At 53.9% G+C, this 13121-nt stretch overlaps 1 protein-coding gene across 1 annotated transcript in view; it reads left to right on the forward strand.

Moving 5' to 3' along the window:
* Positions 1-13121, forward strand: part of LOC105523716 (thioredoxin reductase 2, mitochondrial) — a 42870-nt gene that overhangs the window by 5443 nt on the left and 24306 nt on the right. Inside the window, exons 4-5 of the mRNA XM_011958670.1 lie at positions 1937-2007; positions 12598-12617. Coding sequence (XP_011814060.1) covers positions 1937-2007; positions 12598-12617 — 91 coding nt within the window. The remainder of the gene's footprint in view (positions 1-1936; positions 2008-12597; positions 12618-13121) is intronic.

Below are 13121 nucleotides of genomic sequence, written 5' to 3' on the forward strand. Positions count from 1 at the left end.
TCACTGTTCAGGCTGCCACTGAGGTGGGAGTGGGACCAGAGTGAGTTAAAACACCCTGGAGCTCCCATTCTGACTCAGCTTCTGCTGTTTTTCCTGACTTTAAATGTTCCCTGTGTTGCTGCAAGCCTGTGGTTAATTTCCATAATTCTGAATCTCACAGTTCTTGCCAGTTTTATCACTGTCTTTAACAGAGAGGCAAATAACTCCTGGCCCAGTCTTGTGGGTTGTGGGGGCAGAGTTGAGGAAGGGGCCCCAGGGTGAGGGGTTGGGGGGCAGCTGTGGCAAGGAAAGCAAATGGGCGGGGGGTGGGCAGAGAGGTTTGGCTGAGACCAGCCCTCATGGGCCTCCCAGGGAACTGTGTGCCGCCTGCTCCAAGCCTCTAAGTAGGCTGCAGCCAAGCTTTTGAAGACCACAGGTCTCTCAGCCTAGAGGCCACACCACCTCTGACTTAGACCCAGGGGCAGTCCAGTGGAGGCGGAGCAAGGGGAGGTTCTGCCACTTCTTGGACGTGACCCCAGCCTCCACTTCGTCCTGTGCCTACTGTGGGAATAGGGAAAGGAGGGGCCCCAAGGAGCACAAGTACTCCCAGTCCTTAGAGGCCACAGGACTTCTCTGGCCGCCAAGCAGCCACAGCAGCCTCTAGTGGGGGCAGGTTGCTTATGCACAGAGGTGGGGCTCAGGGCTGCGTGGCTCTGTAGGATGACACTGTGAGATTGTTCAAGGCAACTGCCACAGACAGGGTCCAAGTGATCCCCTCTCCTGGCAGCTGGGCTCATGGTGGTTGTGCTTAAAGAAGGCCACAGCCAGCTTCCAGCAGCCCAGTGGTCATTGGGCTTCTCTGAGGCCCCAGGCAGAGCTGCACGTGCATCCGCACCAGGGAGCCCTGCACAGGAGCCCTGGCCTGGCCTGGCCCTGCTCTGCACCTCACAGGCAGCTGCTGACGGCTCTTTGGGCTCATAGGGGATCCAGCAGGCGCTCCTGGTCCTTAGGAGGCAGGCAGCTCAGAGCCTGTCCGCCCTCCCCACCACACCCTCCCAGGGTGTCTGCCAAGGCTTGCTTGCGTTTTAGTCCCCTTGATTGCCAGACCTTTCGGTTTTCCTTGAGCAAACCTGAGAAATTCCTGACTTTATTTTTTTTGCCAATTGGAAGCATAAACTGTTTGAGATCCATTTCCTCCACCAGCACATCTTGTTCTCATGGCCGCTAAGGGGATGTTCACCCTGGGCCTCCCACCTGCTTGGCCGCCCCTCTTCAGGTGACCTGTATGATTTCTGGGCTCAGAGCCCACCTGGGCCAGCCCTTGAGAGTGTGAAGTCTGTCCTGGCTTCAGCCAGGTGCCCTCAGAGCTGCCTCTCAGGCCCTGCCCACCTCAGCCTGTGGCACTTACCCCCCGTGCCTCCTCTCCTCTGGCTGGCCTGCAGGCTACCCCTGCCGCGCAGACACACCTGAGCTCTGCTGGCCCTGGTTTGCTGACCTGTTCTCTCCCCACTTCCCCTCTCTGAGTTTGGACCCCGCAGAACCCAGGTGTTGCTCCCTGGGGCTGCATCCCCCTGTCTGTTTAGTGTGTCTGTCCAGAACCCAGGCAGACTTGAGGGGGCCCAGCTGTCTGCCTGTATGGCCCCTGCAGTTGCTGTACCCACCTCAGGCTCTGTATCCTGCTCTGAACCAGGGTCAAGGGGAGGGTCCTGGGGAACAGAGGGGAGAGGTACCCTGTGAGGGCAGCGGGCCCTGGAGCACAGCAGCTTAGATACAGACAGGCCACCTACAGCCCCAGAGAGGCCACAGCCTGCAGACAAGGACTGGCAGCAGGGAAGCCCTGTGCATGTGTGCCCTGGGACAGCTCTGGTTGATTCTGCAAAGCTGGCATCCTCTTTAAGGAAGCCCCAGGAGAGGCCAAATGGAGCTCTTGTCCCAGGGGTCGTTTCTGTCTTGACAGATCGAAGGTGCCTTGGAATATGGAATCACAAGTGATGACATCTTCTGGCTGAAGGAATCCCCTGGAAAAACGTAAGGACTGCCGCATGCATGGTGGGGTCCTCTTTTTGTTCACCAGAGTGAGCACTGGGCCCTGAGAGCCTGTGCTGGTCCTTGGCTCCTGGAACTTTCTTTTCGGTTTACCCAAAAGAAGGAAAAAAGGCCTGTTGTTTGTGGCCAGACACGGTGACTCATGCTTGTTAGCCTAGCACTTTGGGAGACTGAGGCAGGAGGATTGCTCGAGGCCAGGAGTTTGAGATCAGCATCAACCTGTGCAATATAGTGAGACCTTGACTCCACAAAAATCTGTTGTTGTTTTTTTTTTTTTTGGACGGAGTCTCGCTCTGTCACCCAGACTGGAGTGCAGTGGTGCAGTCTCAGTTCACTGCAACCCCCGACTCCCGGGCTCAAGCCATTCTCCTGCCTCAGCCTCCAGAGTAGCTGAAATTACAGGTGCCCGCCACCACACCCAGCTAATTTTTATATTTTTAGTAGAGATGGGGTTTCACCATGTTGGCCAGGCTGGTCTCGAACTCCTGACCTCAGGTGATCCGCCCACCTCAGCCTCCCAAAGTGCTGGGATTACAGGCATGAGCCACCACACCCAACCTACAAAAATCTGAAAATATTAACCAAGCATAGTACTGTGCACCTGTAGTCCCAGCTACTTGGGAGGCTAGGTGGGAGGATTGCTTGAACCCAGGAGGTTCAGGCTGTAGTGAGCTGTGATTGCTGTGATTGCACCACTGTACTCAGCTTGGGAGAGTGAGACCTTGTCTCAAAACGAAACAGTATGCCTGTGACTTGTGCCCCTCTGCAGGGCTGTTGATGTACTCTGTCCTGTGGCTGCCTTGGAGGTAATAACAGGAATGCCGTATAAAGGGTGTCAGCTGTTTGTTATCTAGGTCAGTGGTTGTCAAATGGGGTTCCCAGGAGCCCTGGGGTTCCAGTGGGTTCCATCAAGGACATCAGGGAGAGCATTAAGGAGAGGGGAGCCAGCAATCCCTATCCCAGCCCTCAACTAACACCCACATTATCTTCCGGTTTGTACATTGGGTTTCCCTGAAATCTAGCAAAGACTCCAAAGGCCTCGGAAACAACATCTTGGTTGTGGAAGGGAGGCTAGCAGTGTGAGAGTGGCTCTCACTCCCCATGGGAGCATGTGCAGAGTCACTAAGTGCATTCCGATGCCCACAGAGGGGGCCATCCCGAGGTCCCAGGTCCAGGCAGCTCCTGCCTGTGTGTGGCGTGTGGAGACTTCATGCTGGCAGGGACCAGAGGGGCCACCAGAGGGCAGCAGAGGCTTGGTCAATAGCAGTCTCGAGCCTTCCCCAGGAGAAAATACCAGTGGAAAAGGGTTCCCACTTCTGTATGTGCCCGAATGTGCATGGTGTGCATGCAGATGTGTGTGTGAGTGGTGTGTCACATGCTCTGCTTGTCATTGTTTCACACTTCACAGGGCATCTTTGTGTGGGGTCAGGACTGGATTCCCTTGAATGGATGTGGTGTAGTTCCTTCGACCTTTCTCGTGTTAATGAGCATCTCAGTAGTTTCTCTTCTTCATCATTATCAATACTGCAGTGAAAACCTTCAAGGTGCATCTGTTTACCATCAGAAGTGCTTCTGACACATTTTTCCAATCATTCATTGTGATAAAACAGACATAGTATAAAATTTACCACTTTAACTTTTTTTTTTTTTTGAAACAGAGTATCACTTTGTTGCCCAGACTGGAGTGCAATCTCGGCTTACTGCAACCTCCACCTCCTGGGTTCAAGCGATTCTCCTGTCTCAGCCCTCTGAGTAGCAAGGTCTACAAGCGTCTGCCACCACGCCTGGCTTATTTTTTTGTATTTTTAGTAGAGACAGGGTTTCACCTTATTGGCCAGGCTGATCTCAAACTCCTGATCTCAGGTGATCCACCTGCCTTGGCATTCCAAAGTGCTGGGATTACAGGTGTGAACCACCACGCCCGCCCACTGTAACCATGTTTAAGTATACAGTTCAATGGTATTAAATATGTTAATAATGTCGTGAAGCCATCACCACTATCCATATCTGGAACTCTTTTTATCCATGTTGTATCTGAATTTCCTTCTTTTTAAGGCTGAGTAATATTCCATTGCACAGGCATACCACCTTCTGTCTATCCATTCATCTGTCAGTGGACACCCAAGTTGCCTCTGCTTCTTGGCTGTTGTGAATAGTGCTGTGAGTAGTGAACACAGGCGTGCAGATACCTCTTGGAGACCTTTCAGTTCTTTTTGGTGCAAACCCAGAAGTGGGATTGCTGGATCATATGGTCTTGAGCAACCTCCATCCTGTTTCCCACAGTGCCCACACCATCTTACATTCTCAGCAGCAGGACGGGAAGTCTCCGGGGTCCCCACATCCTCGCCAGTGCATGTCAGCGCCCACACCATCTTACATTCTCAGCAGCAGGACGGGAGGTCTCCGGGTCCCCACATCCTCGCCAATGCATGTTGTTTTCTGTTTTTCTTTCTTTCTTTAATTTTTATTTTTTTCTTTAAGCTCTGTTGGACTTGATGTTTTCTGGCTTTTTGACAGTGGCCATCCTAGTGGCTGTGAGGTGGTCTTATATACTTTACATCTTTCCTGGAAGTAGAAAAGCTCAGTACAAGGGGAGCTGCCCTTCCATCTTAACACTTTGTGTTGACAGGCTGGTTCCGTGTGTACATTTCCCGCTTCCTGTCCTTGGTAACTCAGGCATCAGCTTTTTGATAAGACACAAAACAGAAAGGAGCCTCTCCTCCCATACCCCTGGCCTGGCCAGCGGTCACTGCTGCCCACGGTGCACCCACACTCTCCTGAGACTGTGCCAAGCTTGTGCTGGTTTCCATTGACTGCCTGCTGCCTTCCATTGGACCCCTGATCGTGTTTTGTCTTTGGACTTGGTGATATTATTTCCTGCAGAAATTTTAAGTTTTTCTGTTGTCGCACTGATCACTTTTTCCTGTTATGCTATAATTTCTGGGTTATCTGTTTTTTTTTTTTTTTTAATCTTTGAGACAGGGTCTTGCTCTGTAGCCCAGGCTGGAGTGCAGTGGTGAAATCATGGCTCACTGCAGCCTCGAACTCCTGGATTCAAGCAATTCTCCTGCCTCAGCCTCCTGAGTAGCTGGGATTGCAGGTGCCTGCCACCACGCCCAGCTAATGATTTTTTTTTTTAGAGCAAGGACTCGCTATGTGGCCCAGGCTAGTCTTGAACTCCTGGGCTCAAGTGATCACCCTGGCCTCTCAAAGTGCTGGGATTACAGGCGTGAGCTACCGCGCCCAGACTGTTGTTTGATCTTTAACTATCTGCTGGGTTACACATGATCTGACTCTGTTTGCATTTGCTGTGATCGGTGGTCTTTTCACATATTTACATGAAAAGCCTCGTTTCACAGCCTCATAATCGCCAGCATGGTCCCTGCCCACTTTCCCGTCTGGCTTTTCTCTTCTCTTATCTCTTCTTACCCTCCAGCTGGTTTGCGTATTAGGGATGTGATCCTCTGTCGCTTGTGGTGCAGATTTTCTCAGCTTCTAGTGTCTTTTAACTTGTGTGATGTACAAATGGTTTAACTTTTTTTAAAATGTAACTTAAATCTTTTACACTTAATGGCTTTTTGATTTATTGCATGTTCAGAAAGTCCTGCCCCATCCCCAAGATTTTTTTTTTTTTTTTTTTAAAGCCCTGTATTTTCCTTATGGGTGTCCACAAGTCGGATTTTCTTTTACTTTCTTGGGCTGGCTGCTCTTCTTCTGCAGTGTGGTAGAGATGGGCTGCCCGGGCCCCAGTGCCCATCTCGAGGCGCTGTTCTCACTCGGCGTCCTGAGTCCTGCCTGTGTGGTGGAGACAGGCTGCCCGGGCCCCGGTGCCCATCTCGAGGCGCTGCTCTCACTCGGCGTCCTGAGTCCTGCCCGTGGCTTTGGTTGTCTTTCTTGTTGGTTTCTCTGGGTGGAGTCTGGATGCACCTCCAGCCCCTGCAGGATGCTTTGCCTGCTGGACCTGCAGGGAAATGGCCTTGGACGTCTGGCAGCCCCAAGATGTCTGCCAGGCCCCTCGATGTACTAGAGTCTTCGGGGCCGGTCACTGCAGCCCAGCACTTTTGCCACCCTGGTCACGCCTGGCCCCCTCAGAGGCTGCCCCTTGGGGCTGGCCCGGTACTCTGGGTGCCCTGGCCCTGCAGCCTCCCTAGCAAGGTGGCTGGGGCTTGGGGAGCGCTCCTCTGCAACCCTGTGCTGGGAGCAGCCAGCTCGGCCGGGAAGACGCGGCCCCAGATATTTTGTTCAGGAAAGAAACTGCAGTGTTTATTTTCTTCAGAAAAAAAACATTTAGAAGATTTTTTTTAAAGCTCTTTCGTTTAGAAGGAATCTAGGTATGTTATTGTTTAAGAAAAAAGTGTTTGCAATGTATCAGTCACCCGTTTCATTCTGAGCATGATTTATGTGAGGAAATGGTTTTTTTAAAAATTAAGCTGGAGATATATCCCTGTACGATGCTTCTGTGAAAATGCGGCTTTTGTCCGGCGCTGTTAATGCAAGTTGTAACAGTGTAATATGGGAGTCAGTGTTTACATGTTACATTCCTCTGCCGCAGTCAAAATAAGCCCGGAGGGTCTACAGTAGCATTTCTGTATTTTATCAGCTTGGGCTGGGGCTGAGGGGAGGCCTCCACTCACACTTGGAGGGGCTGTTTCTGCCAGATTTATTTGCCTTATAAATATTCCCCATGTTTATTTTAACTCGCCTTTAAAATGGAGCTGAAATTAATATGGACCCCAGGGCTGCTCCCCTGGCCCCTGAGTGCCTCCCATAGTCGGGTGGGACATTTCTACCTGGTCCTGTCCAGGAGGCCAGGTGGGCAACTCAGGGTGCCTGGCATCCCAGTGCCCCTCCTGCATTGGGCACTGTGTCCCCTGGTTGGCTTCTCCACCAAGGAGGCGCCCTGGCCCCCTGGCCCTAGGCCCTCGGTGGGCTCTGCAGCGTGCACAAGGCCTCCTTCGTCCGTCTCCACTACAGGCACAGGCTGCCGCCAGGAACTCCTTTCAGCGCACGTCCGCATGGGGCCCACTGCTGGGAGCTCCAGATCTGGCGAGTGGTGCCCACAGTGGGGCCTGGGACCCAGGCTGCAAGGTTGTACCATGCCACTTTTGCCCCAGAGAGGCCACCCAGGCATCACAGTGCACCTCGGGCCCCAAGTTGGGAGCCTCCTTCCTCCTTTGTTTGCATCCAGGTCTTGGGGAGCCCAGGGCTGGACAGATGGCAGAGGTAGGGGGATCGTGTCCAAACTCAGTCAAGGGGAGACAGAATTAAACAGTGCCCTTCACTAAACAGCCATATACTGGCAAAATGGGGCCATACCTGTTGGGCAGAGTCGGCTGAGCACTTGGTTTGTAATCCAGGAGGGTGAGGAAGACGTGCAGAAAACCGAAAAAGCAATGTGAGCTTGTGGGTGGGTGAGCAGGGTCTTTGAGTGCACTGGGGTGGGTCGGGGGACATTCTGGCTGCCCCACTCCCAGAGCCATGCACCAGCGCAAGGGGCTGTCCTCTCAGTCTTGGTGGGGACCCTGGGAAGGACTCCAGGTCGGTTCATGCTCTTTCTGTGCCATGCAGACGCCTGCCTTGTGCCTAGCCTGTTTGCCTTTTCTGCTGGTCTTGTGTGTTTCCTTCTCTGGAACTGCAAGACAGGTTGAAGAAGAGAGGAGGGTTCTGGGGAGGTACAGCGACCCCTGGGCAGGCAGTGGAGCCCCTTTGGGAACAGTGCCACTGCAGGGAGGCAGGGGTGCGGAGGGGCACGTGACCCCAAATGACAAGGCTCAGAGGGGGCGTGCAACCTTGCAAACCAAACCTTCCATTCCACAGAGCAAGCCCCCGGCAGGTGGAGGAATGTGGAAGGCAAGAATGGTGAGCCCACTCCAGGAGCTCCTTTACAGAAGCAGGCACTTGGGGTTGGGATCCAAGTGCAACCAAGAGGAGCCCGAGGCCCAGAGGGGCCTGGCAACCGAGCAGGGCCAAGGAGCTGAGCTCCAGCTCCAGTCCCATAGCCGTACAGTCTTCCTGCCACTCCCTGACTTGGAGGGCTGCCTCCACCTGGAAGCCTCTGCACCCAGCAGGGACTTGGGCCCCGACAGTGTGCTTTGTCTCTGTCTCTTGCACGCCCATGGCCCTGGGCTTCGTCTTCTCCCTCAGTGCTAGGCTTTGGAGCTCAGGTGCCCTAACCCCAATATAGGTATTGTGGTCACTCTATTCTAGTCCTCCCTCTTGCTGTGTCTGTAGGTCCGCTTTCCGCGAAGCAGGGCTCTGAGCTGGTAACACTGGGATGGGGCAGAGGGCGTGAATGAGACCACAGCCTCCTCTCAGGTCTGATAACAGAGGTACTGCTTCCTGGAAACAACCAGGAGCTGCCTATTCCTGCTTCTGACTCTGTAGCCCCTGCCCAGGTCCCCATAGGGGTTTACGGAGCATGGGGCCAGCCTCTCCTGCAGCTGCCAGGCTGGCTCAGGGGCTTCCCAGCCCACACACTGGCCCCCAGGGGAGGGGCTGCAGCCAGCTAGGCCTGTCCACCCTCTGAGGCTGCTCCACCAGCCTGCTGCTGTCTGTCCTCGCACTCCTGGGGCTCTGAGAGCCAGAGTGTTTTTATAACTTGGGCTGGTTTAAGGCTGCCTGTCAGTGTGTCATGGAAAGAGCTTTCATTTGACCCTTAGGAAGTCCGGAAGCCAGCCAGGTACTGCGATCATTTTTCTCTCTTCCTAAGCTCAAGAGGGAAGAAGATAAATTTTATCTTGGGAAGAACCACGGCCATTTGGGAGAAAATTTAATTTAAGTGGCACATTCCGCTGGTGTGACGGGATGTCCTTGTGTTCAGCAATAGGGAGACCAGCTGTCCTCCTGGGGCTTGTTACCAGACTGCAAAGCCCCTGCCACCTCTGCTGTGTGCATCCCTGTGGCTAAGACATGACAAGGTAGAGCTTTTGGTGGCATTTGTTACAAGGCCAGCACACAGAGGCTCCGGCCCAGCATCTGCCCCTGAGGGGTTGGGTGGGGCTGGCGGGGTCCCAGGCAAGCCAGGGAAGGAGGACTTTGTAGTAGCCCCAGCCCTGTGCTGCCTCCCTGGGGCATCCGCAGCTTGGCAGCCCATCTGGTATTTCCTGGGCTGGCAGGACCTCCAAGGGGCCAGGTGCCTCCCATGAGACTCTCACTTTGTGTGAGTCTTCCCTCTGGAGAGCAGGCCTTCAAGCTCAAGAGGCAGATGGATTGCTCTTTAAGCCTGGGCTTCGTGGGCCTGAATTAATGCTTTTGTTTCTGCTTCCTCCCCCCACTCCAGTTTTGAACAAGAAAGCCTGCCCTGTGATTAGGCTAATCCTGCAGTAGATACTATGCCTCTTTGGAAAATGTTTGCACACCAAAAAGCACAGAGTGGAGCTGCTGGGATCACGTGGAAAATGGATTTTTTGTTTGTTTTGTTTTGTTTGTTTTAGAGACAGGGTCTCACTCTGTTTCCCAGGCTGGAGTGCAGCTTACTGCAGCCTCAAACTCCTAGGCTCACGCAATCCTCCTTCCTCAGCCTCCCGAGTAGCCAGGACTACAGGTGCAAACAACTATGCCCCAGTAATTTTTTTAGTTTGTATAGATGGGGACAAGCTATATTGCCCAGGCTGGTCTTGAACTCCTGGGCTCAAGCAGTCTGTCCACCTTGGCCTCCAGAGTGCTACGATTGCACACATGACCCACCACACCCAACCTCTGGGTCTTTTAATGTAGTAGTAAGTTGAGTGGTTCCAGCCCCATACCCGCAGGTCCTGTGAGCTGGTCCCCTGACTTCTGTGGCCAGCACCTCTGACTTCCTGTGGCCAGCCATGGCGTGAGTTGGTCACTGCACCATGTTCCTGTCTGTCCCCACCCCTGCTGGGCCATGAGTGGCTTGAAGAAGGTTGTCTGCAGGTCCCTGTGTTTGGGTAGTCTCTATCCCTGTGATCTGGAGGCTTTGGTGTCTGTCTCATTTTGCTCGGGCATTTTCTTACTTTAGCTGGTCTGAACGGAGTTCTCTGTTTGAGTTCTCACATCCTGCATTCTTCAAAGGGTAAACATTCACATAATTTGATCAATATGGGGAGGGATACAGTGAAAACCAGTGCTGTCAATAATTCTTGCTCGTGACAAGAAGAAGAGGCCCAAAATGACCCTCCACGTGAGTGAGACGTAAGCTTCTGTTGAGAGATTTCAGCCGAACACATAGGGTCGAGGATGCCCACTCGGGAATGTGCCCACCGTGCCCACCTCCTCCTAGCTGTGCCCTCGGTTGCTGATTCAGAGCTGGCAGCTGAGGGATGGGGGCACCTGTGACTTGAAGGTGGCCCTTGAGGCAGGAGCTTCTCCTGTGCCCTGTGGGTGCCAGGACAGGAGGCCTGGGCATTGGGGGTTCTCCGAGGGAGGGCCTAGAGAGTCACCTGCCCCCACCCCAATCCAGTCCTGGTGGGTCAGCATCGTCTAGGAGGTGGGGATGTACACATTGGTGGCAGAGACAGCAAACATTTGTGGCAAAATCAGGAGGGTGTGTTGCTGTATCCCTAGCAATGAGGTAGGAGGCCCGGAGAACAGCTTGGCCCCCGTCCTGCGGCTACAGGGCCCATTGCTGGAAAAGGGTTGGCCTTCAGGGCCAGGAAGGCCCTGATGCGCAGGGCCCACTTGCCCATAGAGGCGATGCATTGGCCTCACTCCCCTGGTGCCTGCACAGCCCAGCAGGAAGCATCTAGCCCATGCACAGCCACCTCTGGGAGCAGGGGGCAAGGGGCACTGCATGATGGGCTCTCGCCCAGTTACACCCTTGCGTTTAGGGCACGATATGCAAAGCAGCAGAGTTCTGTTTATATTTGCAGTAACTCATAACTTCATATCTTTTTTCTTTCTTTTTTTTGAGACGGAGTCTCGCTCTGTTGCCCAGGCTGAAGTGCAGTGGCGCAATCTCGGCTCACTGCAAGCTCCGCCTCCCGGGTTCACACCATTCTCCTGCCTCAGCCTCCTGAGTAGCTGGGACCACAGGTGCCCGCCACCACGCTCAGCTAATTTTTTGTATTTTTAGTAGAGACAAGGTTTCACTGTGTTAACCAGGATGGTCTCGATCTCCTGACCTTGTGATCTGCCCGCCTTGGCCTCCCAAAGTGCTGGGATTACAGGCGTGAGACACCGCGCCTGGCCATAACTTCATATCTTAAACAAAAGTTTGTACCTTTCACTGTGTATAGCAAGTCCAAAAAGAGTGTGGTTTTGTCATTTTGGAAGTGCACCTCTGTGTCAAGATGTGTATGTGGTGCCTACGTGTGTGTGCGCGTGTGGAAGTGCATGCATACCATGGTGCCTGTTTCCCAAGTGATGCTGGCCCTGAGCGGGGCCGGGAATGCATATCTGCAATCCGCTTGGCTGGGGGTCCCAGGGTCCCCCTTCACTGTCTTCACATGCCGAGTGTGGCGTGTAACCACCTTGTGCTCAGAGCTCTGTCTGCTCACCCTAATCCTGACAGTGGCGCGGTTCTGTCCCCAGCCACTGTGAGGAAGCTGCACGCCAGATGCTTCCCGCAGGGCACCTGCAGAACGATTCCAAGGGATACGCCACGTTTTGAAATGGGATTATATCATTAGTACCTGCTGGGATTAGCACTGACATTGGGCTTATCCGTCCTTACATCACCTCCTCTTCTTCAAAGACTGAAGGGTAATGTGGGAGCCCACCCGTGTGCAGCCGCCCCGCTGGGAGTTCTTGTTCCGTGTTAGGTTCTGTGCCCATGTGCATGTGTGTGCATGCATGTGTCTACATGAGTGTGTGCATATGTGTATGTGAATGAATGTGTGTACCCATGTGAGTGTGTGTGTGTGTACATTTGTGTGTGCCCATGTAAGAGTATGTGCATGCACATGTGTGCGTGCAGGTGTGTGGCATGTGTGCACATACAAGTGTGTGTGAGTATGTGTGTATGCAAAACACATGTGGAGTGTGGAGTTGAACAATAGGGTGTTTTCACTACAAGAGCAAATATTTCCAATGACTGCTGGTTGCAGCATCCTGTGCTGCCTCCCCTGTCCCTGGGGTCCTTCAGTCCCCTCTCTGGGGAGCTGGCCCTCCTGGCCCTGCACCTAGCTGTGATAGGGCTGGATGTGCCTCTGACCTGGCCTTCCGTGATCTTGAGAGTGTTCTGCTCAGATGACGTCTTCCCTTGCGGTCTGGTGGCCTCCCTGTCCTGCCCAGCATCTCCGGGCTTCCACCCTAGCCCGGGAGGCCCCAGGGGAAAGAAGGAAAGCTGTGCGCTGCTCCGGTGGAAGTTTCTCCATGCCTCCAGGTGCCTTCCAGGGGACAGGTACCACTTGTCACTGACACGCACGCCCTTCACCACCAGGTGATTTGCTGATTCACCACATGCTTGACAGTGTAGACTTGGAAAATGGGCTTTGCACCCTGGGCAAGCTGTTTGAACAGTAGCCTTGGAGCTGTTTGAACAGTAGCCTTGGAGCTCACGAGCTGACCGAGGGCCTGGACGAAGGCTGCAGGGTTCTTCTCTGACTGCACTTGGTCAATAAGGGCCTCAGCTTTACACGTGCTCTCTCTCTGTGTCTGTTTCTGTAACAGGTTGGTGGTCGGGGCCAGCTGTATCCTTTACTAGCATGCAGGTGGCCATCCTGGGAACTGGACACTCCTTCCCCTGAGTCCCTCCTTGCCACCCGCCCTTCTGGCAAGCTCTTTGCTGCCTCAGATCAGGCACTTACTGGGCCTCTCGGCATGGAGGACCTGTGCCTGGGGACAGTTTGAGGCTGACCTCTGGCCAGGGATTCCTGGAGGCTCTTCCTGAGCTGGGTACTGAGACAGCTGGGACAGCTGGACATGGCTATGAGGCAGGTGGGCTGTTCTCCCTCGAGAGCAGCCCAGCCTGTACCCATTCCTTCAGAAGGAACAGTTAGACAGGGAGGGTCAGGAGAGGAGCTGCAGGAGGGCCTGGGGTCAAGGGGACATCTGAGAGAAATGAAAGCCCCTGGCCTGGCATGGTGGCTCACACCTATAGTCCCAGCTACTTGGGAAGCTGAGGCAGGGGAACTGCTTGAACCTGGGAGACGGAGGTTGCAGTGAGTCGAGACCATGCCACTGCACTCCAGCCT

The sequence above is a fragment of the Colobus angolensis genome, unplaced genomic scaffold (assembly GCF_000951035.1).
Source record: "Colobus angolensis palliatus isolate OR3802 unplaced genomic scaffold, Cang.pa_1.0 Scaffold471, whole genome shotgun sequence".
In the NCBI taxonomy this organism is placed as follows: domain Eukaryota; kingdom Metazoa; phylum Chordata; class Mammalia; order Primates; family Cercopithecidae; genus Colobus; species Colobus angolensis.